Genomic DNA, 26,530 nt, shown 5'->3' with positions numbered 1-26,530 from the left:
AAAATTCACGATCTCACGGCACTGGCGGGGCTCCAGACTGATAAGAAATTCGCATTGGAAGTGATTTCCATCTTTTTTTTATGAAATCACATGATTAATCTTGTATTGTTCGGCGATTAATTATGTCCGTTTATTTTTTTTAGGCTACAAATACCTTTTTAAAAACCTCTCCTACATAAAGATTGACAGTCTCACTTCTTCTGGGACTTAATGTCCAGGTACAATCCAAGATTGGTAGATTTGGATCGAGGATTGACGATGGCAAATCCCGATCTTCTGACAGAGCGCGCGCGTGTGTGTGTGTGTGTGTGTGTGTGTGTGTGTGTGTGTGTGTGTATTTAATTCGGGAATACCAGTGCATTAACAATGATAGATGCTGAGTAGAAGAAAGCTGATCAGAAGGAGGGTGGGGATTGATGTTATCAAAATGATCTTAGAAGGACATCAATCCGTCATGCGTTATTGAGCACTGTTATCAGTGACTCTCTTTGAGGGTGTGGTTTATTTTATTTACAGCTCCAATTTTTTTGTATTAATTAGACGCGCGCACCAGAAATAATGACAAACGCCTATTAAAGTACCCTGAGGAAAGAGATGATTGCTTCTCATATTTGACAGCCGTATAATCACCAAAGTAACATCTAAAACTAAGTTTGAACGCATGACCTATTGTTTGCATGATCGGACAGAAGTAGTTTTGAGATAGCTGTCTTATCCTCCGAGCAATTTTTCTACCATTTGCCGTTGCCACTTTCTGTGGTGAAATGGTTGCTAAACAAAAGCTAAAATTCCTGATAGAACATCCCCGACTACTAATTGCAAAGCTTTAAACTGACACGGAGATCCAACCTGTATATATGCGGTCCTTAACTTTGAACTTCAGAAATAATCGGTGATTCCATTTATTATTTGTATATGCTTAATATTTGAAATTGGTAATGAAACATGTGAAATTAATTACATTTGGGCATATAGAGTTCGCTTATTGTGTTAAAACGCTAAGCCACGTTTTGAAGTTGGGTTTCAGTACTTGACACAATAAGTCGAAGTAAGATTTACACATTTACACACAAGAAAAAAAATCACGGATGTATTTACAGCAATCTCCCTAACCACTGTCGGCAGATATATCGCTGCTGTTTCAGTGCGGGCGACTGAATATTTAATTTATAAAACTGAAAATTCCCGTCTCATTCTGTTCGTTTTTAATTTAAATGGAAGAATTACTCCTTTCATAGTGCAACCAACATGTTTCACTGCCTTCAACAATAAGGAATAAAAAATATCGAATATTGAGTAATTCAACTCCAATTTCACATAGCAGCAACCTTCGTCTTATCGTAGCGATAGAGCACGGCAGATACTACAGACGCATTTAGCATGCATTCCGTCTATAAGATGTACATTATCCTGCTAACCTAATGTGAAAATTACTGGATGACATGTTTGTCAAAATAGAAAGACGCAGAAATTACTTCGCCGTATATTGGGATTGAAAGACATCTAGTAAAAAAACAACAAAAGCGCCTCAGCATAAAGAAATTGCATTTGACATTAAGAACGATAAGATATTTGATGCCCAGATATAATTATTGAGGTACTCACATGGTTCGTGGTTGCAGTAAGATTGAGTTAATCACAGCTTGGGACCTTCCTCCCGGACTCAGCAATAGCAAATGGCCAAATAGCTGCACTCAACCTGACCACTTAGCAACTTCGGAACAGACAGAGAGGGGGAGATCAGTATTACCATCCCAGGCTCTGTAGCCTATAAATAGCCAACTTTTTGATTGATACAAGGAACAAATGAGAGAAGAATGCGTAATTTTGCGCACGAGCCCCCCTTCAAGTGGAAGAGAGTATAGAGAGAGAATCTACGGGACTGGATAGAATGTGTGTGTGTGTGTGTGTGTGTGTGTGTGTGTGTGTGTGTGTGTGTGTGTGTGTTTAAAAGAGAGAGGGGGTGGGGTGGGGAGAGAGAGAGAGAGAGAGAGAGAGATACAGAGACAGAGAAAGCCCCAAGCAGATCCACGCGGCAAACTTGTAGGGTTTGAAGGATTTGCTATTTATCTCAGAGCGCCAGCCTGATACACCTGAGAAGAGAGTAACCCAACTGTAATGATAGGAAAATTTGGCAGAGATCTGTGCATGTTTTCAGCATTTAAAACTCACGGTAGGAACGTGCACATTGCTATATTTTTATATGAGCAAATAATAAAAACAAACAAGTCTCCATCTCCTATTTGAGTTAGCTGCTGTCAAGAAACAATTGACTATGATTCTGGTGTGTTTTCTGCGCGTTTTAATGCAAGAATTATACTTAAGACCAGAAGACTGTCGTTGTAGTGTAACGCTACAGTTTATATGTTTCAGTTTACTTCTTGTTACCCATCGCACTAATTTTATTTTGAAATAAATGCTGTGTATCTCCTTGGTGTTTGCGGATTAGTTTGAGTAATTCTACTCTTGCAGTAAGTAAAACTGCTTAGATTATGTGCTGCTCGCGATGCACGCTATGTTCAAACTCATGAATTAAAAGCCAGAGTTATGAAAATACTATTTTTATATTGCTGTGTACAGTTTTCGCTCACATTACTTTCTATTTACAGATCAATTGTGTGTTTATTGTTATTAATGTCATACGTGCTTCATTTCATGGGGATCTGTAGATTCATTTAAACTATGTGTCTATGTCTGTATGTGGAATTAAGTACTATTTTCTTTCCCTTTCGACTCGAAAGGCTTTCCAGGCGTTTTAAAGGGGTGATGTGACTAGAAATCAGCCTTTGATTTATGCCCATCAGCCTGTTTCTGCACTGCATACATTTCCAATCTCATGCCCCATAAAATAATAACAAAGGGTCCGCATTAATCCGTCTGCAAGGCTGGCTTTGAAAACTCGTGTATGTGACTCAAAAGTTGAAGACCAATTTATCAACTTTCCACTTTTCCGCTGAATGTTCTAATTTCGACCACCCTTGCTGCTTTATTGATGAGCGTGCTCACCTTTACCTGAGGGGGCTAATTCGAAATAAAATCAATACTTAACCGTCTAACAATAATTTACTTTGCAGAACATCAGGGAAATCTTCCACTGCCTTTGCTGTATTTCCGCGCCATGTACAGGACATAACATTGTGGGTATCAAGACTGCCATATGTATAACATCGTAGACTTGACTATAAGTCATTAACTGTGAAGTCAATCAGAGTTAAGTAAATTTGAATTTGAAAGCATGTTGTCTCTTCAAATTTGAGAATTTAATTACAGTCGGAGACCAGATGACATCGGGATGTTCAAAGTGCAAGGAAATGCAGGTCTCCCTGCTTTGCTCTGGAGTATTATTCCAGAACTCTCCTGCCTCGCACATAGCGCACACTCTTACTGTTAATCTCAAGACTGGAAATACACACAGTAAAATTGTATTTTTAAAAGGTGTACCAGTCACAATCTTTATTTATGGAAGACGCAACTTCATTACAGGGACGCTGTCCTGAAGGAAATCTAATACTTATCTAATCTGACGTTGGGCTAAAATTGCATTGTTAAGCGTCATTTATTGAGACAAATTTGTTACACTGTGTGAACTTAAAAGACTATTAGTTGTTACCAGATTACTATATTCATACTAAATAAAATCTGATTTTCACCGCATGAAGTGCATTCTGTTCTCAGTCTTTATCTATTAACTCTTTACTAACACACGTTTTAGTGAGATACTGCTTCTTATAGTATGTTCTGCTGTTTCACCAGCACAATCCTGAAAACAAATGAAGTACCGCAGAATACTACACTCCACATATGAGAGTAATAGATGGCCGAAATATTATTTTAATCATCATAATTCTCGCTTGCGGGAGTTTCCTGCCAAGTGGAATACCGACATGGAAAACAGTGCACATTTAAAGGGTAACAATTTAGCTCATGACGCGTCCTGCTAACAGTGCATTTCAGTGAGAAATTGTAAAGCTGCAGGATCATTTTGTGCGTTTGAATTCTGAAAATAAGATTGCTGGACACATTCGTATACCGATATATAACCTTATAATAAAATTTGGACATATTGCTCTATAAGGTCTTTGTATAGGACTATTGTACCATTCGTCGGATATGTGATTCAAAGAATATACTAATTAAGACAGATGAAATATTACTGCAAAGTACCTAGCTTGTTTGAACCATTAACCTTGTAACAAACGTGCCTCAGAGATGAAGAAATCGAAATACCATGTATTCGGTACAGAAGCCTTTGGTAATACAGAATGCGTCCGTGGTGATGATTTTGGGGATAATATTAATGATTCAGAAATCAATATGCAAAAAACTTGTAGCAACTTAGAGATATTCATAGAAGGAATTTTTTTTCTTCCGGAGTAAATTTGTAATGATTTATTTTGGAAAGAGGGCAAACAGATCGGTCAAAATGGATAAGACTAGAAAACCACAGATCTGGTATCATACGAATTCTGCAAAGATTATGGGGAAAAGTGGTAGGCAAAGTAGTAAGTACCGTGAGACCTTTAGCAACTGAGACCAAGAAGCTAACTTAGAGAAGAACTCCAGAATAAATCTACTGTTGAAGCTAGATATCGCGGTATATGGAGATGGAGATGAAACTTGATGCATAAAGTTACAAATTGCTATTTGAAGAAGTGTTTATATGTTGATTAGCAGTATTGGGATGGGACACAAACGCTGAAAGGGGCTGTATTCGATTGCATCTAATAAATAATAACGCACTTACGCAAAACACAAAAATTCTGTTCAGAAAGTCGGGGGTAGGAATGTTTTTAGAAAACTTGTTATATTTCTGCCTCGACTGCAGCACGTTAGATAGTAATATTTGTGCATGCTAAACTTTTATGTGCACGGTCGTCTCGAAATGTGAGTGTACACAGGATGTGAAAATAGTGCAAATTATTAATTTTATTCCAAATGTTCCGATCTTCTATTTGTCGTTAATGACACAGAAATGTCAGGTTCAGTCGTGTTCTCTTTGGTGCAAGTACGCCAGTTGTGTACCGAATATAATGTTCTACTTGAAGTTGTTCAAAGGAACTGATGCGGTGAGATGGAAATTTATTAATAGTGACAGAGGGTCCCATCCATGTGGTTGATAAATGATTAAGTACATTTGTTTCATGCAAAAATCCCCAAAAACTGCTATATTCAAAGTTTTAATTATACAACTTCTAGGTGGTTAGTTACGACAAAAATTGAAGCGGCTCTTGGACTACAATGGGTTAACTAGACAAAAATCCTTTGGTTTTTCTGTTTTTCTCGACACAGTAACACGCAGCAAAGTTTAGTATTTTGCCGGGGATAGTGCAAAAGCGATTGCGACTACTATCAGAAATAAATGGCTCGAAAAATTCAAGTCTCATTTTGTTAACCATTTATAATTTGTAAAAACTACGAAGTAAATATTACTGTCAGCATAGCTCAAAAACACAGACAAGTGCTAAACTGAAGGACAATCGGGGTATTATATGACTTGGATCGGCAGCTAGGCCAAGCAGTAATGCACATAAGAAAGCAGAAGTTTTAACTCACATCTAACTTATAAATAAAACGAATGCGGCTGAAAACAATCTAAATTGCCAGTCGATACATATGATTTTAAAGGTAATAGTGTTCATTCAAACGATATATATCTTAGTAGTAAGGAGAAGGTTTGAAGAGAAAATTCCTACGCTGCCAAACTACTTTATAATAACTTTATAAAAAACTGCCGAATACAATTTAATAGCTTATTGTACACACGTTGTATACCAAGTAACTATATGAATAGGCTTTATTTTGTGTGTGCCCGCCTGTTCTATTAAAATATCACAATGAGGCATTTGTTGTAGTTGAAATTGATGCTCCGCAACACATTGAGGGAAAGTTGACTTCTCCAGGCAGGGAATTAGGATGTGTTTTTTTTTAAAAACACAAACAAAGGTTAAACATGTTTACAAGCAGCACAGAGTTAAAGAATAGGAAACACAATTACAATACATTTGGCAAGACAGTTGACGAAGGACAACTTAAAAAATACTTATTGTGTAACTCCCAACATTTCTCCAACTTCGCTTAATACTGAGTTGCATATAAGTGTAACAACGTTAGAATTAAAAGCAATTTCGCAATAAATCTGAACCAACATTGAAGACTGGAATTATTGAGATGGAAGTAAACGCGGAGCGAGATTGATAGCTGATAGCGGAAAATGTAATTGTTGGATAGATATATCGGACAATTACTTTTAATAATACCACTTTTCACTGGGTGTGAAAGTGAAAAGTAAGTCGAATCGCTCCCAAAATAAACGTAAATGCCCACGTTTCCGTGCTCAAACATCACTTCTTCAAACTGACAGGCATGTTGGATTTTGATATTATGTGGCAAGATTGTCCTCCTCTCTTGTTTTGCAGTACAGAAACCAAATGGTCGCAGGCATCCCAATGTGAAAATCATTTTCTAGTGTTAGCCAAGGATCTCATCTTTCCCCATCAACGCATCGGTGCACTTGCAGTAGGTCAAAGAACTAAATACATAGATTACTTCCAGAGAACGCTGAAGTCCGTAGTTCATCTCATCGGAAGTTGCACGGGTCTTGATCACTGTGCTTTATAATCTCTGGTGTTCATTTAATGATTCTTTTTATTTGTGAAAATATTTCAATATATTTCAATTATTTTACTTCTAATGGGCGTTGTAAGCATTGTTGATATTGCCAAGATAGCACGGGTCAGAGGTGAAAAGTTGAACCACAAAATACGGGGAGTTGAATGGCGTAGATTTCAGTAATATTTGTACAATAACGTGTGGACTAGTTGGGAATTCTACCAAAGAATAAAATAACTTTTGGATCTTAATTGTCTCCAGCTGAAATACGGGAATGTCAAAGCTGTAGTAGCGACTACTGTGTTCAGTCTACCTGCTGGCCACACATTGATTACAAATAGCCTACATAATATCCGCGTAGTTTGCATGCATGTAAAATAACATTTCCGTGATAGTGATAATGAAAATGGCCACGGAAAGATAAAACGAAAATAGGACAGAATTATATAGCTGAAAAATAATCCAGCTAAGTGTGTGAAGCTGGTACTGTATTGTTAATCATTACAGATCGCTGAAGAGTAACTTCCACAGTAACCACTGAAAAGAATGGCATGAAACATTGCATTTTAGGTTCGAGATTCTTATAAAAATACAGACCAGTGATACCAGTTAAAGGCAACTCGCTACCTGTAAATTGATTCACGTTAATTTAGATCGACATTAACAAGTCAATTACTGGGCTGTGCGTTCTCTCGGGTCATGTTCATGTCAGGTGCTACAGGGGCAACATATTAGGGGGTCGTGTTGCCTCGACATCCTGATGGGGAAAAAAATGGTACCAATGAAAATGGGAGTCTCTTCGCCCATGCAACATTTGCGTACCATTTGGTTCACGCTATCTCTGAAATATCTAGGTTACTAGTATTGAGAAGGTCAACATAACAATTTGTATATGTGATTCGGCCATCAGATTGTTTTAATAAAACAATAAAGTGGAACAAGTACCCAGATAAAGCTCCTGAATATTTAAAGAGAAATTACATTTATCACAAAATAACACTAGTTTAAAATGCCTCTCCTATTTTAGATAGTTATTTCTGAAGGCCACAATTAGTTATAGTTTGACCTTGCCCCTCTTTTCCCCATAAGCAGATGCCCTAGTTTCACAAATCGCTCACTTCTAGTTCCAGAAAGAACAGTTAACAAGGAAATCAGATCCGGAATCACGACTAAAGTAAGTGAGACTAAATTTTTAGCTAGCCTTGAATAGTATAATTTAAGTTAAAAATATACCTTTGCCAAAGAAAACAAATAGATAAACGTTTCACATCAGATGGCACAGATGCAAGGCTGCCTTACCTAGGACTGTCACAGACTTCCGTGCTATGTCTGCCTCGAGTGGATGGGTAGGGGAGTGTGTTATTCTCTGTCACTGCCATCTCCATTTACTTAATCTTCCGGTATTAAATTGCTACTGTGGTTTTGCCTTGTTGAATAATAAACATACAGCTCTAGAAGCAGACCTGAATGTGCTCTAGAAAATACTTCCCAGTTGGACTCTATTGACAATTTTCAATTCAGGCAATCTTGATATTGTTTAAATGGCTCTGTTGTTCCCACATATCTCTGAATTGCATGCAGATCTCTACCTTAATCAAATATTTTTAATCCTAATCTTTAACTCTTTCAAAATGGCTTCTATCTAAATCCATTTTCTGGGTAGCCTTATAATTTGGTGTACAATCCCACCTGCTCTTTCAAGACTTCTTAACTGCTGCTAAAAAGGGGACAAGTTCAATTGGTGTGAGGGAGTGAGGCAAAAAAGAAGGTTATGATAGTAAGAAGAGACAAGTAGCAAAAGAAGTGCAGTTTACTCATGAAGGTATTTAAGTTAGCAAATAAGGAATGCTATTACAGTAATTGAGCTATTTTTAGCAGGTATGTATTTTTATATGCACAATTATTTTTAAAGCCGCTGTGTATGAATTAGTTGGTGAAGGGAAATTGGATTTTCTTGAAAATAGTAGCAAGTTAAGGCTGAAAGTTAGTTTAACCTTTTGAAACTCTCAATATATTTCATGCCATTTGCTGCCTTTCTAATGGCTTTAAAATCTTTGCTTATTTTTCCTACAATGATTGCCCAGGCCTCTGCTGTAGGTAATGCTACTTGACTTCCAAAATAAAATGCATAAATTTTCTTCTTTTTATTAACTGAAGCAGGCAATTCATTCTCAAGTAAATATGTTCTCCAAGGTAGCTTACTTATTGTGTTCATTGGCAATTGCTAAATGCCACATTAATTTCTGTGAATCAGCTATTAAGATCTGTACATTGGAAGAAATCTAAGTTACGTTTGATTATTTTTTTTCTCATTTACATTATCTTTTTCTCATTTACAGTATGTGGGTTGCAGTGGCACTAATTGCCTAAATGCCCCAAGAAGGTGATATTTGTCTGTTTTATTGAATCCCTGCAATTCTATGGTGAAGATGCTCCCACAATACTGGTAGGTCATGTTTATAAGAATATTTGTTCCAGCAATAGAAGAATGGTGATACACATGAAAGTCAAGACAATATATGACATGACAATAATCTTATAGATGATATTGTTCCTATTCATTTGTTGGTCTTATCTGGATTATATGTGTAGGTTGCAGTTTGGGAGACCGAATGAAGAAGTCTTGGTGGGTTGCTGCAATAAATTCATTTATTGTACATATAGAATGTCACTTACTGAGGGTCTGTGAGTGCTCCTGATGCATGTACCCAAGCTTCTCTATAGCATTCCAAATGTTCCTTTTCTACTTTGAGCTGTTATGGTACGTCCCCATTGATCCTTATCAATTTTTATATATGCATCATATAAAACATCCTATCTGCATACCTAATGGTTTGGCATGGCAATTGCTCTGCCTATGACCACAGGAAACTACGAAGAACTATGGACTCACCTCAGCACATCATGGAAACCAGCTCCACTCTAGAGGCTCTGTCCATGCTTCTTGCTGCCTTGGTGAAGCAACCAGCATAATTAAAGACCCCACACGTCCATGACATTCTCTCTTCTCTCCCCTTCCGTTGGGCAGATGATACGAAGGCCTGGAAGCACGTACCACCAGCACAACTGTTATCCACTGTTTCAAGACTATTAAATGGTTCCCTAGTACAATATGATGAACTTTTGACCATACAATCTACCTCACTATAATCCTATACTTTATTGTTTACCTGTACTGCACTTTCTCTGTAGCTGTTGCACTTTATTCCACATTGTTATTTCTTCCTTGTTCTACCTTAATGCGGTGTATGCAAGACAAGCTTTTCACTGTATCTCAGTACATGTGACAATAATAAACAAATATCAATTTCAGTTATGGGCCAGAAGTCAGCAGGGAATGTTGTTTACCTCAAGGGAGCTTTGAGCATATCTTAAATATTTTCCACTCTTCACCTGCTAGTACCTTCCCAGGGAAGAATTTGGTAGACCCACCCACCCCAAAAATTATCACTTTGCCCACATGTGGAGATATCTGTGGTTGCCATGTTGTCCTTATTGGCCACTTCAGAACTGATTGGAAGTAAATCATTGATAATCCTGAGTGACTGCCTAAGAAAACAGTATATTAAATATACCAGTGTACTACTGGTGAAGGGAGTGTGTATTTAAGTCTGTGAATAAACAACGGAACAAGTGCCTTGATCTATTCTGGTTATTCTCACAACTTTTAAATTTCGTTACAAATGCACCCATTTAAAGGACTGGGGAATATTCCTTCACACTCCTGACCTGTGTTTACTAGATAGCAAAGACTTAGAAGGACAGTTTGTGAAACACTAGAAACAGAAGATTGCTAACATGCTTTGGTAGACATAATATTTGATTTGAGTTTCTGGTCAATGGAGATAGTCAGGATATTGATAGCATGGAAGACAAAAACTGCAGTTCTATGTTAGTATCTTAAGTTTCTTCATGTTCATATTGTGTGGCAATTGTATGGCAATAATGTGAATATTTTCACCCAGACTTATTTATGTGTACAGATTGTCTCATTACCTTGTAAGTTGTCAGTGGGGTTGAATATTAAATAATTGATTAGTGCTTCTTCTGGCCTTGTGAATTAAGAAAAATCTGTAACACAATAGTTGAATATAGCCGGACCTAAGGATGCTTCCTTGAGGAAATTCAGAAACAATGTCCTGGGGCAGAGGTGATTTACCCTCCAACAGCCACAGCAAATCCTGATTTTTCTACTTTACTTTTTAAAAGTCTTGATGTCACCTTTCACTTTATCTCTAAAATTGCAGTGTGGTATTCATTTTAGCAGTGAGACTCTGGAGCTGGGTGAAATTGGCAGAACTAAACCGAGCACTGGTTAGCATGTTATTTATAACTAAGTGGCATTTGAAAGCGCAGTTGACAACTGTTTCTGTCATTTTCTGATAAGTATAAATCAGTTGATGTGTGGTAAATGGTTGAATTGAATTTGCCCTGAACCTTGTGTGTATTCTAGGCTCCTAAGCAATTATTCCCAATTATTAATAAATACCAATGTTGTATTTGTTGCTGTACAGCTAATTTTGGAGGGGGGTATTTTTAAAGCAACTCTGGAGATACTAGAAATCTGAAATGAAAAGAAAGAATACTGGAAATACTCAGCTTGGCCAGGCAGCATTTGAGAAGAGAGAAACAGTTACTGTTACAGGTCAATGACTTATCATCAGAAAGAGATAGGTTAGAAATCAAATACATTTGAAGCTGCAGAGAATAGGGAGGAGTGGAAAGAAAAAAGGGAATGCAAAGATAGGTGATGACCAAAGGACATAGGCGGAAATGATAGAGGTGCCAATTGAGAGAGTTAGGAAGGTTTGTTAATCACAGGTGACCTGTCTGGAAGAGCTGTAAATAGGATTAGAGGAATGAAAACAGAGTTGGGAAGTGAAAAAAGAGGGGAGAAAAGCAAAGCTGTAACCATGAGATACAAGCTGGAGAACCATGTGTTGGAAATCTGAAATAAAAACGCAGTGTTGGAAATACCCAACAAATCAGGCAGCATCTGTGGAATGAGCAATAGAGTTATTGTTACGTTGATAACCTTTCATCAGAGTTTTGAGTCTTATAAAAGTAAAAGAGCTGGTTTGCCTGATGTTGTTGAATTTATGTCTGAAATGCATTGGGAGATATGATGCCCTTCCTCAAGTTTTTATGGGCTTCAGTGATAGAGAGTAGAAGCCCAAAGACTAATAGGTGTTTATATGGGATTTTCTAGAAAATAGTTTTTCTGATTTTGGGTTTTCCAGTGTAGGGAAACACAATTCATTTTGTAATACACATTTTGAACAATGCAGCTGAGGAAATATCCAACAAATCAAGCAGCATCTATGGAGTGAGCCATCACAATGTGTCAGTATTTGTTGGAAATAACAGTTTGGTTAACGTAGGTGTTGTAGTTAATGCACAGATATATCAGAAGTAACCTTGCAATATCCATCCACTGTAATTGTTTTTAACTGTGAAAATCAACAAGAGAAAATTAGGATATAGTGCAAACTTTTCATGTGGTTGGCTGTGTTTTTGTATATAAAAACAAGGTTGCACAGAACATTGAAAATTGGATAGAATCAGGCTATTCCCCCTTTGACCCAACTCCGCCATTCAACATGATCATGGCAGTTCATCTACAGGTCAGACAGCATCAATGGAAATGAATAAACAGTCAACGTTTCAGGCCTGGTGGTTCTGAAGAAGGATCTCGGCCGAAATGCCGACTGTTTATTCATTTCCATAGGTGCTATGTGACCTGCTGAGCTACACAGAACATAGAACAGTAGAGCACAGGAACAGGCCCTTCAGCCCACTATCTTGTGCTCAACCAGCTAAAAGGTAAATCAAAAACACCCAAGAACTAATCCATCCTACCTACACGATGTCCATCTGCCTCCGTTTTCCTTATATTCATGTAACAATGTAAACACCTCTTAAAACATCTATTGGGGCAGCATGGTAGTGTTGTGGTTAGCACAACGCTTTATAGTACCAGTGACTTGGGTTCAATTCCGGGTGCTGTCTGTAAGGAGTATGTATGTATGTATGTTCTCCCCATGACTGTGTGGGCTTCCTCCAGGTACTCCAGTTTTCTCCTACAGTCCAAAGACATTCCAGTTGGTAGCTTAATAGGTCATTGAAAATTGTCCTGTGATTAGGCTAGGGTTAAACTGGGGTTTGTTGGGTGGGATCTCCCAGTGGCCACACATTTTAATTCCACATTCCCATTCCCATTCTGACATGTCTATCCACGGCCTCCTCTACCGTAAAGATGAAGCCACACTCAGGTTGGAGGAACAACACCTTATATTCCGTCTGGGTAGCCTCCAACCTGATGGCATGAACATTGACTTCTCTAACTTCCGCTAATGCCCCACCTCCCCCTCGTACCCCATCCGTTATTTATTTATATACACACATTCTTTTTCTCTCTCTCCTTTTTCTCCCTCTGTCCCTCTTACTATACCCCTTGCCCATCCTCTGGGCTTTTCCCCCCCTCCCCCTTTTCTTTCTCCCTGGGCCTCCTGTCCCATGATCCAGGAACGCAGTCATAGGTGAAAAGAGAGTACAGAAGAGGGCTCAGCACACAGCCTTGAGGCACGCCGGCGTTCAGGGTGAGAGTGGAGGAGGAGAGGTTGTCTAACTTAACCAACTTGGGTCTGTAGGTCAAAAACTCCAAGGTCCAATTGGAGAGGGATATACTGATACCAAGTTGACGAAGTTTGGTGATCAGCTTGGAGGGCACCACAGTACTGAATGCCGAACTAAAGTCAATGAGCAGTATTCTGACGTAAGAGTTGGGGCTGTCCAGGTGGGTCAGGGCAGAGTGAAGTACCGTGGAGATGGCATCCCCTGTTGACCTGTTGGTGCGATAGGCAAATTGATGGGGGTCCAGGGTAGAGGGCAGACAGGATTTCAGATGTGATAGAACCTGTCTCTCAAAGCACTTTGCAATGTTGGGGGTGAATGCAACTGGACGGAGGTCATTCAGGCCCATGGCAGTGGAATGCTTCGGCACTGGCACGATGGTGGCGATCTTGAAGCTTGTGGGGACAACTGCCTGGGCCAGGGACAGATTAAAAATGTCCATGAAGACCCCAGCCAACTGCCCTGCACAGACTCCAAGCACACGGCCAGGTATTCCATCCGGACCAGCTGCCTTCCATACATTCACCCTGCTCAGGGTGGCGCAAACATCGGAGGTGGAAAGTGAGAGAGGCAGTTCACCAGGTGAGAGATCCATTTTGAGGGTGACCTCCTCGTTCTCTGGGACAAAGTGAGCGTAGAAGTAATTGAGCTTATCAGGGAGGGAAGCGGAGCTGGAAGGGGGCACAGTACTGGGTGGTTTGAAGTCTGTAATGACCTGTATGCCATGCCACATGCACCGAGGGTCCAAGGAGTTGAAATGCTCTTCGATTCCCTGTTTGTATATGTGTTTAGCCTGAGAGAATCCCCTCCTCAGGTTGGCCCTGGCTGAGCTGTAGGTCTCCCGGTCTCCAGACCTGAAGGCTTATAAACATGTATCAGATCTCCCCTCAGCCTCCGCAGCTCCAGAGAAAGCAACCTAAATTTGTCCAGCCTTTCATTAAAGCATATGGCCTCTAAACCAGGCGCATCCTGGTAGATCTCTTCTACACCTTCTCCAAAGCCTCAGCATGCTTCCTATATAGGGGCGGCCAGAGCTGTATGCAATATTCCAGATGTGGCTTAAACAGGGTTTTATAAAGTTGTAACATAACCTCTTTTGAGCTCAGTGCCTTGACTAATAAAAGAAGCATTCCTTAAGCCTTCCTAACCACCCTATCAACGTGTGTCACCACTTTCAAGGAGCTATGAACTCGGACCCCAAGATCTCTCTGCTCAGCAATGCTCTTAAGGGTCTTACATTTAGCAGTGTACTGTCTCTTTGCACTTGCCCTACCAAGGTGCAGCACCTCACTTTTATCTGGGTTAAACTCCATCTACCATTTCTCTGCCCATATCTGCAACTGATGTATATCACACTGTCTTCTGCACTATCCATGTATCCACCAGCCTTAGTATCATCTGCAAATTTACTTACCCACCCATCTACATTTTAATTCAGGTCATTTATATACATCACAAACAGCAGAGGTCCCAGCACACATCCCTGCAGGACACCAATAATCACCAACCTTCAGTTCGAACAAGTCCCTTCAACCACTCCCCTCTGTCTTCTATTCACAAGTCAGTTCTGAATCCAAGCAGCCAATCCCTCCAGCATTTTCTGTGTGTTCCTTTACATTTCCAGCATCTGCAGAATTCCTCATGTTTGTGGCTGTTTTTTCCTGTTCCTGTATCCCTTGATCATTTAAGCTTTTGTTACTATGTACTTCTTCAATGTAATTAAGAATATATTCATGATTCGGCCTTAACTGCCTTCTGTGGTGGCAACTCTGCAGGTTCACTACTTTTTCAATAAAAAAAGTTCTGCATCAGTAGGCAGTAAACATAGGGAACATTCTTCCTGCATCTTGACTGTGCAGGCTCTTCAGGATTTCATAGGTTCCAATAAGGATACCTCCTTTTCTTCTAAACTCCATGAATATCAGCTCAATTATCTTAGTCATCATAATATTTCATTATATATTAGACCTATCATCCCAAGAACGGGTCTGGTCAATCTTCTCAGAACAAGACAATATTCAGGCTAGGGTCTCACAGTAAGATGTCTCTGCCAGCTACTGTACTCAAATTCTTTTGCTATGAAGGCCAACATACCATTTGCCTGTTAAACTGCCTGTTGTACCTGTATGCTTGGTCTTGTCAACTTCTGTACAAGAGCATGAAGGCAGAGCCAAGAGTCAAAGGGTTAGCTGCTATACAAGAGTAACCGAATAGTCACACCTCCCTCCCACTTCCTTAGCTGATCACCAATCAGGTAATAATCTGCCTTTCTGTTGTTGCCATCAAAGTACTTAGCCCCACATTATAGTGCATCTGCATGAATTACCCAATGACCCAACCAGTCTAAGTCACAGAGGACCTGCTGGTCCTGTTCCTCAGAACTCACACACTACCATGCTGTGTGACATTCTCAATACTAAGATTCTCTTATCCAAATTATCCAAATTAACAATACACATTGTGAATTAGTGTGGTCCGAGCAGTGAACCCTGGGGTACCTGATTTTCCTGTCCAGTTGTTTATCTATGTCAATGCATAATCCCCAATTCCATGGGGTTTTAATTTTGCTTACAAGTCTGCAAGTATAGCTATAACACATACTCCTCTAGATACATCGCCATACAATTCTGGTAAATAGTCAGGCATGATGTCCCTTTAGTAAATCCATGCTGGTATTGACTGATCATGTTACTGCTTTCCAAATGTTCTTTGATTACATGTTAATAATTGCCTCTGGATTTTTCCACTACTGATGTCAGGTGAGTTAGTGTATAGTTCCCTGTTTTTTTTCTCTCTCTCTCCCTTCTTTGGTAAATAGTGGAGTTACATTAGCTACTCTTCAATATGTAGGAATTGACCTAATGTTTAAAGCAAATTGCAAATTGCCTATCGCTAGAGGCAGTATAAGTAGAGCCACTTCCTTGAGTATGTTAAATGCACGTCTGAATGAACCACATCTATCCTCAGCAGATTTCTGAAGAAGCAAATCCTCCTGCAATATTAAGCTGTTCAGAAACTAATTAAAGAAGCCTACTGATGGAAAATTGTTCCTCTGGTCCGTTTGTTGTTGATCATAATATTCGTAAAAGGTTGGTTCTGTCTTAATTAGTTCTCTGAATCAAACTACTTCAGCAGGATGGATTTCTGAACATCATCCATTCAGGCACTTTCTTTATTTACCTTTGGCTATAGTCATTCTTCATCATAGGAGTAAACAATTCAGCCCATACAGTTTGCAGATATCAATGCTTCCCCTCTCAACTCTCTTCCTGAATTTGGAATGAATGACAGGTGACACAAGACAGTTTAATGGGACAGTCGTGGCCAATGTCTTATATTTTGGAACAACAATGAAGAAATTTAATACAAGAGCATGTAAGTGATTGAATGAAGCATAGTGGAGTCTGTCTGGAGAGGTTGTAAGCAAAGAAATCTTAAACTACCTTAAAAAGGAATAAAGCTGAATACTGGAAATGCAGAACATAAAACTGGTATGGCTAATTGTCTGATAGTATTGAATCTATTGTTGAATCTTTAAAGATGACGAAAGATGAGCTTCTGTTCCTCAAATTTATGAGGGGGTGAAAGATAGTGCAGAGGGGAGTGGGACGGAGACTCAAATTGATAGAAAGCTCATGGTTACCATTGCTGGATGAATAGAGGTTTTCTGCAAAGTTGTCACTAAGTCTGTGGTTGGTTTCCTCTTTGTGACTACCAAATATTGTGTAGGAAAGTAGACTTTTTCAGACTTATGGTTTTTTATATTCTGTTATTTTTTATCACCCATTCCTTTTCCGTTTTGTTGTGTGAAGGGAAGGTGTTTGGGGGTTGATGTTTTGTTCTGTTAGTTTTTTGTGTGGGGAGGAGTTGTTTTTTTAAATAGGTAGATTTAATGTCGGAGAAATGTATACAATATACATCCTGAAATTCTTTTTCTTTGCAAACATCCATGAAAACAGAGGAGTGCCCCAAAGAATGAATGACAGTTAAATGTAGGAACCCCAAAGCTGACCCTGCCCCCCCCCAGCACCCCCTCTCATGCACAAGCAGTAGATGTCTTTTGGGGGTCACTGTGCCTGTTTCATTTTGTGCAGGGGAGGGGGTTTTGGTGGGGTTTGATGATCGGAGGCCGCACTTTTTTTTTGTATGGGGTGGAGGGGTTTGATGTTTCTCTCTAAAGAACTTTTATGTTCTTTCTTTGCTTCATGGCTATCTGGGAGAATACAGATTTTGAGGATACATGCTTTGATAATAAATGAACCTTTGAAATGTTGAACCTTTGAGAAGTAAATTGCTGCTTCACTTGAGGTTCATGCATGACAAAAAAGGATTAAATAAGTGGAAAGGCTTTCACCTCCCACAGATGGATGGAAAGGAGAGAGGATGTTGGTGGAAATGAAAGAGTGGATCAGACTGTCAAGAAAGGAACAACCCCTTTGGAACATTAAAAGGGGTGGGAAATGGAGGAAGTGTTAATTTGGGGCATTTCATTTTATGGAAATTATGGAATATAGAAGCCAGTGAGATTGGGAGGTGTGGACAAGATGGATAGAGAGACGTAGGAACAGAAATATGGGCAAATCATGGTAGAGGAAGAAAGACTGCATGTTGGGAACATTAGTATAATACGTGAGGTTGTCAGAATATATACTGTATAATTGAAAGCATGTACAACCAGGCTCAAGGGCACCTTCTATCTTGCTGTTATAAGATACTGAGTGTTTTCCTAGTATAATAAAGTGGACTTTTGATCTCATAATCTACCTCATTGTGACCTTGCACCTTATTGTTTACCTGTACTTTGTACTGTAACACTCTATTCTGTACTCTTTTATTGTTTTACCATGCACTACCTCAATGCACTGTTGTAATTGATCAGTAAGGACAGTACGCAAGACGGGTTTCTCATTGTACCTTGCTACATGTGACAATAATAAAGCAATTTACTAATCTAGTAAAGAAGACAAAGAAGCTGGGAGAACAGAATGGAGTCCTTCCAGGGAGTTGGGTAGCAGAATTGTAGTCAAGATAGCTTCAGGAAAAAGTGAGTGTGCAGTGACGACTGGCTGTCAACCAATCTCCTGAACTGAAAATAGAGAATTTGAGAAAAATAAGAGAAAGAGTGGGGATGGGCAAGGTGAAATTAAATTTGTTTGTGTGTTCTGTCTGCAACTATAGCTTGTTTAATAACATTTAGAATAGAAGTAATATTAAAAACCCCAAATTTATAATATCTTGCAGGACTCATCTGTTGATCTTAACCCATGAAAACAGCATCAAAACAATATTGAGTAATTGTTCTATCTTGCAATGTGATAAAACATTAAACTCAGACATATCTGTTTGCTAGAACTCTCAAGATAAGCCATTACAGACTTCTTAATTTATTAAAAACATCTTAAATTTGATCATTTGTTATCATTGTCTCCTAACAAAATGTTCCTTTTGTATCTACTCTATCAAGATACTGTATTTTATAGATTTAAAAATTCTAATTAATCTTTGCTTAGTGTTCACTGATTCAGTGGAAATGATCAGTGGTAAGGATATGAATGGGAGAGGGAAAATCCATCCCAAAAGGGCAATATTGCAATCGTTCATGGGGATTTTCAATAGCAGGTAGATTGGGAAAAACAGGTTGGTGCTGGATTCCAGGAGGGAGGATTTCTAGAGTGCTGTGGGACAACTTTTTAGAGCAGCTCATGGTTGAGTCACCAGGGGATCAGCTATTCTGGATAGGGTGTTGTGCAATGAACCAGAATTAATTAGGAGCTTAAGGTGAAAGAACTCTTAGGGGAAGGTAGTCATAATATGATAAAATTCACTCTGAAATTTAAGAAGGTGAAGATAAAGTCAGATGTATCAGTATTGCAATGGAGTAAAGGAAATTACAGAGGCACGAGAGAGGAGTTGGGCAGAATTAATTGGAAAGGGACAATGGCAGGGAGGACAGCAGAGCAGCAATGGCTGGAAATTCTGGAAGCAATCTGGAAGGCAAATGATATGCAACACACATCAAAGTTGCTGGTGAACGCAGCAGGCCAAGCAGCATCTGTAGGAAGAGGTGCAGTCGACGTTTCAGGCCGAGACCCTTCGTCAGGACTAACGTCGACTGCACCTCTTCCTACAGATGCTGCTTGGCCTGCTGCGTTCACCAGCAACTTTGATGTGTGTTGCTTGAATTTCCAGCATCTGCAGAATTCCTGTTGTTCATTGTGAGGCAAATGATATATACATCCCAAAGAGGGAGAAGGATTCTAAAGGAAAGATGATGCAATCAAGGCTAACAAAAGAAGTCCTAGTCAACATAAAAGCCAAAGAAAGGACATATAATAGAGCAAAAATGAGGGTGAAGTTAAAGGATTGGGATGCTTTTAAAAACCAATGGAAGGCAACTATAAATGTCATTAAGAAGATAAAGATGAAATACAAAAGTAAGCTAGCTAATAGTACTAAAGAGGATACCAAAAGTTCCCTCAGATAAATAAAGAGTAAAAGAGAGGCAAGAGTGGATATCAGACCACAGGAAAATGATGCTGGTGGGGTAGTAATGGGGGACTAGGAAATGGTGGGCAAACAGGGTAAGTATTTTGTGTCAGTGTTCACTATGGAAGACACTAGCAGTATGATGGAAGTTCCAGGAATCAGGTCATTAAGTGCATGGTTAACATTACTAGAGAGAAGGTTCTTGGGAAATTGAAAGGTCTAAAGTTAGATAAGTCACCTGGACCAGATGGTGTACACCCCAGGATTCTGAAAGAGGTGGCTGAAGAGATTGTGGAGGCATTGGTAATGATCTTTCAAGAATCACTAGATTCTGGAAGGGTTCCAGAACACTGGAAAATTTCAAATGTCACTCCACTCTTCAAGATGGGAGAGAAGCAGAAGAAAGGAAATTATTGGCCAGTTATTCTGACCTCAGTGGTTGGGAAGATATAGAGTCAATTATGAAGGAAGAGGTCTTAAGGTACTTGGAGGCACATGATAAAATTGGCCATCATCAGCATGATTTCCTCAAGGGAAAATCTTGCCTGACAAATCTGTTGGAAGTCTTTGAAGAAATAACAAGCAGTATAGCTGAAGGAGAGTTGGTTGATGTTGTGTACTTGGATTTTCTGAAGGCCTTTGACAAGGTGCCACACATGGGGCTGTCTAACAAGCTATGAGCCCATCGTATTACAGGAAAGATTCCAGCATGGAAAAAGCAGTAGTTGATTGGCAGGAGACAAAGAATGGGAATAAAGGGAGCCTTTTCGGTTGGCTGCTGTTAATTAGTGGTGTTTCACAGCTGTCTGTGTTTAGACCAATTATTTTTACTTAAAAGTCAATGATTTGGATGATGGAAATGATGGCTTTGTTGCAAGAGTTTGCAGATGACATGAAGATAGCTGGAGGGTCAGGTAGCTTTGAGAAAGTAGAGTGGCTACAGAAGGACAGACAGATTAGGATAATGGGCAAAGAAATGGCAGATGGAATATAGTGTCGGGAAGTGTATGGTCATGCACTTTGGTAGAAGAAATGGAAGCATAGACTATTATGTAAATGGAGAGAAAATGCAGAAATCTGAGGTGGAAAGGGACTTGGGAGTCCTTGTGATTAAGTCTATGGTGAGGAAGGCAAATGCAATGTTAGCATTCATTTCAAGAGGACGAAAATGTAAAAGAAAGGATGTAATGATGAAATTTTATAAAGCACTGGTGAAACCTCACTTAGAGTATTGTGAAAAGCTTTGGGTCCCTTACTTTAGAAAGGATGTGCTGAAATTGTAGAGGGTTCAAAGGAGATTAATAAAAATGACTGCAGGATTGAATGGCTTGTCATATGAAGAATGTTTGATGGCTCTGGGCCCATATTGACTCGAATTCAGAAGAATGAGGGGGGACCTCATTGAAAGCTGTTGAATAGTGAAAGGCCTTGATAGAATGGATGTGGAGAGGATGTTTGTTAGGAGAGTCTAAGACCAAGAGGACACAATCTCAGAATAGAAGTGTGTCCTATTAGAATGGAGAATAGGAGGAAATTGTTTAGCCAAAGAATGGTGAATCTGTGGAATTCTTTGTCCCAGGCAGCTGTGGAGGCCAAGTCTTTTTGTATAGTTAAGGTAGGTTAAAAGATTCTTGATTGTTCAGGGCATAAAGGGATATGGGGAGAAGACAAAGATTGGGTCTGAGAGGAAAATTGGTTCAGCAATGATGAAATGGCAGATCAGACTTGATGGGCCAAATGGCCTAATTCTGCTCCTATATCTCATGATCTTGTGGTCTAAACCTCCTCTGCACCTTCTCCAAATTTTTGACATCTTTCTTATAGTGGGGTGACCAGAACTGAATTGAATACTCCAGATACTGCCTAATTAAAGTTTTATGAAGCTGCAACATAGCTTCCTGACTTCTGAACTCAATGCTTTGACTAATAAAGACAAGCATGCCACATGCCATCTTCACTACCCTATCAACCCGCGCAGCCACTTTCAGGGAGCTATGAACTTGGACCCCAAGATCACTCTGCTCACCAACACTGTTAAGGGCCTTAACAGTGTACTTCTCTTTACATTTGACCTACCAAAGTGCGATACTTCACATTTGGTGGGTTAATCTCCATCTGCTATTTATCCACCCATATCTTCAACTGATCTATATTCCACTGTATTTTTTGCCAGTCCTCTAAGCTATCAACAATACTACCAATTTTTGTGTCATCTACAAACTTCCTAACCCACCCGTCAACATTTTCATCCAGGTCATTTCTATACATCATAAATAGCAGCAGCCGCAGTACAGATCCCCACAGATCAGAAATATTGACAAACCTCCAGCTAGAATAGGTCCCTTTCAATACTACGCTTCGTCTTCTATGGGCAAGCCACTTCGGAATCCAAACATCTAATTCATATCTATCCCATGCATCTTAATCTTCTGGATATGGCTAGAGAGAATCAAAAATATTGGCCAAAGCTCCAGCAAGCTCTTCAATTGCCTCTCTGAATAAACTGGGGCATATCCCATCAGGCCCTGGGGACCTATCCACCTTAATACTCTTTAAGAGACCCAACATCTCTTCCTCCTTTACCTTGAAATGCCCTAGCATATTAATACTCTCGGCACCGATCTCCCTATGTTCAACATCCTTCTCCTTGGTAAATATTGATGTAAAGTACTCATTAATGACCTCACCCCCATCCTCACATCCAAGCAAATGTTCCTCCCCTTATCCTTGAATGGTCTCACCCTCTCCCTAGATATCTTCTTGCACCTGAAGTATGTATAGAATGCCTTGGGATTCTCTTTAATCCTACTTGCCTTGGATTTTTCATGGCCCCTCTGGGCTTTCCTAGTTCCCTTCATGGGCTCTTTTCTGGGCACTCTTAAGAGAATGAATCCACAAAAGGTGTATGGTCCACAGAGCATACATGGCCAAGTATTCAAGATCTGTTCAGACTAACAGGCTAGAGTATTTGCTGACATAAAGCCAAAAGACATGGAAGCAGATTAGGCCACTCAGCACATCAAGTTTGCTCCACCATTCCATTATCCCTCTCAACCCCATTAACCTGCCTTCTCCCTGTATCCTTTGGTGCTCTGACTAAGCAAGAACCTATCAAACTCTGCTTTATAGGCCAACCTAATGACTTGGCCTTCATAGCCATCGGTGGTAATGAATTCCACAGATTCAGTACCCTCTGGCTAAAGAAATTCCTCTTCATCTCTGTTCTAAGTCGACAGTTCTCTATTCAGAGGCTGTGCCCTCTGGTCCTATTTTCTCCACTATAGGAAACATCCTCTCCACATCCACTCTATCTAGCCCTTTCAATGTTTGACAGGTTTCAATGGGACCCTCACTCATTCAGTGAGTACAGTCCCAGAGCCAACATATGTTAGTCTTTTCATTCCTAGAAGCATTCTTGTGAACTTGCCTGAACCCTCTCCATTGCCAGCACATCTTTTCTTAGACATGGGGCCCAAAATATACTCAATCTCAATGACCAGTCTTCCCCTCCCTCTCACTAGCTGCTGTAGTAGGAAAGTGCGGAGCCCTGAGTTCCACGTTGCAAGGATCGATCTGCGAGGCTTGTGGCTGTGACTCATTTTGGGGACTTTGAGGTTCGTGTTGGATGTGTTTCTGGATTTTAATTACTCTTTGTTTTGCTTTTCTTTTTGAGCAGTTTTAGCAAAGACTGGTTCTGCGGCCTGTAGTCAGCTAGTGATGCAGCACTGAACTGAACTGAACTAAACTGAATACCCCAGACTCCTTGTTCGATGCCTGATATTCTATGTGTTGTTTGCTTGCTTTTTGCTGTTTGTGCAATCTGTTCTTTTCTCGTGCATTGGGTGTTTGATGTTATCTTTGAATGGGTTCCATGTTGTTTCTTTGTTACATGGCTGCCTATGGGAGGATGAATTGCAGAATTGTATTCTGTATACATACTTCGAAAATAAATGTACTTTGAATGTTTGAATGTTTGAATCTTTGACTTGGCCTCCACAACCATCCATGGCAATGAATTCCACAGATCCACCACCATCTGGCTAAAGAAATTCCTTCTTATTTCTGTTCTAAATGGCCAGAGCCATCAAATGCTTCTCATACATTAACCCTTTTGTTCCTGGAAGCATTCTCATGAAACCTCTTCAATGCCACCACATCTATTCTTCGATAAGGGGCCCAAAACTGCTCACAATATTCTGAGTGTGGTGTGACCAACGCCTTATAAGCCCTCAGCATTACATCCTTGCTTTTATATTCTACTCCATCTGCCACTTCTTTGCCCAATTTCCCAATCTGTCCAAGTCCTTCTACAGCCACTCTGCTTCCTCAACACTGCCTGTTCCTCTACATATCTTCCTATTGTCAGAAAACTTAACCACAAAGCCATCAGTTCCTTCATTCAAATCATTGACATTTAACTTGAAAAGAACCAGTCTCAACATTGAGCCCTGTGACACACCGCTAGTCACTGGCAGCCAACCAGAAGAGACACCCTTTATTCCAACTCTTTGCCTCTTGCCAGTCAGCCAATTTTCTATCCATATTAGTATCTTTCCTGAAATGCCATGGGCTCTTATCTTGTTAAGGAGCTTCATGTGCGACACCTTGTCAAAGGCCCTCTGAAAATCCAAGTAAACAACATTCACTGATTCTCCTTTGTCTATCCTGTCTGTTATTCCCTCACGGAATTCCAACAGGTTTGTCAGGCAAGATTTCCTCTTAATGAAACCATGCTGACTATGGCATACTTTGTCATGGGCCTCCAAGTACCCCAAAACCTCATCCTTGATAATGAACTTCAAGATTTTTCCAATTACTGATGTCAGGCGAACTGGCCTACAATTTATTGTCTTCTACTGCAATTGCAAATTAAACTATTGGAGAAAGTAGATACATAGCTACAGTTCTCTACAGAAAGAAGTAAAACAGTGTAATTTAGATGGTAGGACAGGAAAATGTAATGCACTTTGTGCATTAGGATTTTAAATAAGTCGAAACACAGATGTGAGATTCCCAGGTGGTGAATGCTGTACACAAAGGAAAACTGCCAAGAAGTTACTGAAATAGTACCGTACTTTAGACCATATTTGTTGCATTATGTGCTATTTGGTGCGCCCAGTTATAGAAGATGTGTAAAAAGAATAGAGAAAAATAATGATCTATGTTCAGTCGTGAGGCTGAAAGAGAGAATTTGAATTTGGTACTCCATGTTACAAATGATTGCAAGCAGATAAATAGTTGCAAAGTCTTTTCACTCGTCAGACAGCTGTTAGGAGTTGATGTAAATTTGAAATAATCATAGAGTTAAAATGGAAGCAATACATACAGTATATGCTATGTGGTAAGTATATAGTATTGAAGAGGGATCTATTATTTTAGTATAATGCAATTTGTGTCTTGAGAATGGGAACAATTAGTAGATAGGAGTAGTGAACAGAACAGTAGGATGAGATTAAATAGTTTTTGTTAAAAAAAAGAGCAAATCTGTTACTGTAAGAGACTTGTTTCTGTGCCGTACTGCAACATTCAGCCATGTCTATGAATAGTATAAATGATAGGGTACTTGGCACTGACACAAACAAAATTCCAGTAGACAGTGCTTGCCAAAGAGATCATTCCATTTACCATTGCCTTTTACTAATGTCAAGCCAGATGGTGGGCTAATTTTGTTAACCCAGGAGCTTGCTTAAAAGCTTCACAAACGCCTTTATAAAGTTTTAAATCATATCCACCATTTCTATCTACTTACTTGGCTACATTTCCAAAAAACATCATTCGATTTATGAGACATGACATAGCACTAATACAATGATTCTCAATTCTTTAGATAACCATTAATCATATACCCAAACATGTTTAAAGGCATTTTCATGCTATACATGTTGGATAGCTGTACAATTCTTGTTTCAGAATCACGTTTATTGTCGCTATCTTATATGATGTAAAATTTGTTGTTTTGCAGCAGCAGCAATACAGTACAAAGACTCAAAAATTATCATAAATTGCAAAATTAAAAAAAGTGCAAAAAAGAGGAATAATCCATAAAACCATATGATATAGGAGCAGAATTAGGCCATTTGGCCCATCGAGTCTGCTGCAGTGTTTCATCATGGCTGAACCAATTTTCCTCTCAGTCCCACTCCTGCCTTCTCCCCATATCCCTCCATGTCCAATCAAAATTCTATCAACTTCTACCTTAAATATACATAAAGACTTGGCCTCCACAACTGCCTGTGGCAAAGAATTTCACAGATTCTCATTTCTCTGGCCAAAGAATTTCCTCCTCATCTCCATTCTAAAAGGATGCTCCTGTATTCTGAGGCTGTGACCTCTGGTCTTAGACTCTCCCAACATAGGAAACATCCTCTCCACATCCACTCTATCAAGGCCATTCACCATTTGGAAGGTTTCAGTTCTTCTGAGGTCCAGTGAATATTCATCCAGAGCCATCAAATGCTCTTCAGATGACAAGCCATTCAATCCTAGAATCATTGTCATGGAATCATGTCTTTCAATAACCTTTCCACTGCTTCAAATCTAGCTGCCCCTCTGACTAACTTCATATCGTCTGTAAACCTTATAGCAAAGCCATCAATTCCCTCATCCAAATCATTAATATGTAATGTAAAAAGAATCGGTCCCAACACAGACCCTTGTGGAACACCACTAGTTAGCTGCAGCCAACCAGAAAAGGCTCCTTTTATTCCCACTCTTTGCCTTCTTTCAATCAGCCACTGCTTTATCCATGCTAGAATCTTCCTTGTAATGCCGTGGACTCATTACTTGTTAAACAGCCTCATGT

At 39.5% G+C, this 26,530-nt stretch overlaps 1 protein-coding gene and 1 long non-coding RNA gene across 9 annotated transcripts in view; one reads left to right on the top strand and one right to left on the bottom strand.

Moving 5' to 3' along the window:
- Positions 1–7,979, bottom strand: part of esrrga (estrogen-related receptor gamma a) — a 240,669-nt gene extending 232,690 nt beyond the window's left edge. For 4 of the 7 annotated variants that reach the window (XM_072265118.1, XM_072265116.1, XM_072265119.1 and 1 more), the window contains exon 1: positions 1,606–1,910. Coding sequence is in view for 1 of the 7 variants with exons in the window: in XM_072265113.1 (XP_072121214.1) it covers positions 1,606–1,607 (2 nt within the window). In the remaining 6 variants the exon portion in view is untranslated. Of the gene's footprint in view, positions 1–1,605; positions 1,911–7,908 lie in introns of those variants that run through there. The other 3 variants (XM_072265105.1, XM_072265104.1, XM_072265109.1) reach the window with 2 other exon arrangements.
- LOC140201282 (uncharacterized) overlaps positions 1–26,530 on the top strand; it is a 63,411-nt gene that overhangs the window by 1,585 nt on the left and 35,296 nt on the right. The window contains exons 2-3 of one of the 2 annotated variants that reach the window (XR_011886818.1): positions 7,702–7,783; positions 8,949–9,055. This is a non-coding gene — a long non-coding RNA (uncharacterized lncRNA). The remainder of the gene's footprint in view (positions 1–7,701; positions 7,784–8,948; positions 9,056–26,530) is intronic. The other variant, XR_011886819.1, reaches the window with a different exon arrangement.

Source organism: Mobula birostris, chromosome 8 (genome assembly GCF_030028105.1).
Source record: "Mobula birostris isolate sMobBir1 chromosome 8, sMobBir1.hap1, whole genome shotgun sequence".
Taxonomy (NCBI): Eukaryota; Metazoa; Chordata; class Chondrichthyes; order Myliobatiformes; family Myliobatidae; genus Mobula; species Mobula birostris.
Note: the sequence above shows the minus strand (reverse complement) of the source record. Positions and strands in the feature narration are given on the sequence as shown.